At 38.5% G+C, this 1,909-nt stretch overlaps 1 protein-coding gene across 2 annotated transcripts in view; it reads right to left on the bottom strand.

Annotated features, from left to right (window-relative positions):
- The window catches only part of LOC107685861 (IST1 factor associated with ESCRT-III), an 11,957-nt gene that overhangs the window by 6,389 nt on the left and 3,659 nt on the right, over nt 1-1,909 (bottom strand). For both annotated transcript variants that reach the window (XM_016482596.1, XM_016482595.1), the window contains exon 6: nt 279-389. In XM_016482596.1, the coding sequence (XP_016338082.1) occupies nt 279-389 (111 nt within the window). The remainder of the gene's footprint in view (nt 1-278; nt 390-1,909) is intronic.

Genomic DNA, 1,909 nt, shown 5'->3' with positions numbered 1-1,909 from the left:
CGAGTCATGGGTCTGAGTGCAGTTATTGGATAGCACTATATTGTAGACAGATTGGAGATTAATCCTAATAAACATGCTGCTACAATTAAAACCATTACATTAAAATACATTTAAAACAGTGTATTTCAATAATTTCAGCAGCGTGCAGATCCTCTTTTATGTCACACTGTGGTGACCCCAGGTGTCCAAATATAAAATAATATGTGTGTGGCAGCAATGCGTCACCGTAGCTTGTAGAGATGAGAAAGTTGGAAAAAAAAGAGGAAATTGATTCCTACCCGAACCATGGCATCAGGTTCATAGGGAACGTTGTAGTTTTTGGCGATCTCAATGAGGTAACGCTCCACCAAAATCTTGGGAGGGGCCTCCACGCTCAGTTTGTGCATAAGCTACAGAGACAAGGTTCGATATTAATTTACAACAGCCTAAAAGCAGATTTGTAGAACCAACTCCTTATGCATTTATGATATTCTGAATTTGGCTTTGCTCCTCAATCGATGTAAAGGACCGTTTACACCAGGGGTGTCACTCAATTCCTGGAGGGCTGGAGCCCTGCAGAGTTTTGTTCCAACCCTGCTCCAGCACACATACCATGCAGTTTTTAAATAAGCCTGAAGGACTTGATATCAGGGGCCAGGGGCCTGTACCATGATGGTGGCTGAACAAACTCAGGGTTACAGGATTAGTTTTGAGTACCAAACCAAATCTTGCCATATCAGTACAAGTAAAAGTTGTGAAGTTAGTTTATATAGTATAATATTTATAGGTATAAAACACTTACAAAATCTAAGCTCATATGTAGTCATGTTTAAAGCTATTGATTCTAAAACTTATTTATATTGCATATTATCTATGTTTATATTAATTTAAAATAAAATCTTAATAATGACTATTGAACTACGCTAGCTTGTGTAATGGATTAAGGGTATAATAATTACATAAATCATATCAAATAGTTATAAAAAATAATAATCTCTAAAAATCAGACAATTTTATCTTTAAAAATGTTTTACTATGTAGCATCCTTTAATTTAGAGTAAGAGAAACTGGGGGAGTGGCTTTATTGCGTCAGACATGTGTCACTTTGCTTGAAGCTGATTGGTCAATTTTCGGTTTGAGATCTCTAAACCAGAACATAACCTGCCCCAGAGCAGTGTAAGTTACTATGGTGATGAACACCACTAAAAGCCAAGCCACTTTCATGGTACCTAAAACTCAGGATTGGTGCAAACTAAACTGAAACTTACCTGGCTAGCCAGCTAAACCGACTTCATGGTACAGGCCCCAGGTGTGTTTAATTAGGGTTGAATCTAAACTCTGCAGGGCTCCGACCCTCCAGGAATTGAGCTTGACACCCCTGGTTTACACCAAGGATGGTAACTATAATTAATAATTGTTCAAATTCAAATTCTTCAAGAATAGGGAAGTCCACACCACAAATATAATAACGATACAAAGGAAAGACAGTGTTGGAATCACTTAAAGGTGACATATCATGAAAATCTGACTTTTCCAGGTTTTAAGTGCTATAATCAGGTCCCTGGTGCATCTACCAACCAAGGAAACGTGAAAAAGATTAACCTAGTAACTTTGTTTTGGGAAGCCTTTTTCTGCAAGCCTCTGAGAACACGAGCGCGTCTGATTTCGCTCCTTTGGTGACGTGGCAAAGGGATCTCATTATAATATTACCTCCCCTTAATCTGTAAACTTCCACTCACGGCGCTGTCATTATGATTTCGCAAGCAACAACGGTGTACCAGCTCTAATGCCATGGTGAAAGTTTGAGCAAAACATGCTAACTGTTCAGTGGTTGGCTGCACAGATGAGCACAGAACACTGTTTAGATCTAAAATAAACATGCAATTTATTTCCCAGCTGTTTACCTTCACAGACATAACCCACTGTTTTT

The sequence above is a fragment of the Sinocyclocheilus anshuiensis genome, unplaced genomic scaffold (assembly GCF_001515605.1).
Source record: "Sinocyclocheilus anshuiensis isolate Anshui unplaced genomic scaffold, SAMN03320099.WGS_v1.1 scaffold1018, whole genome shotgun sequence".
Classification (NCBI taxonomy): Eukaryota; Metazoa; Chordata; class Actinopteri; order Cypriniformes; family Cyprinidae; genus Sinocyclocheilus; species Sinocyclocheilus anshuiensis.
This window is presented reverse-complemented; position numbering and strand designations above follow the sequence as displayed.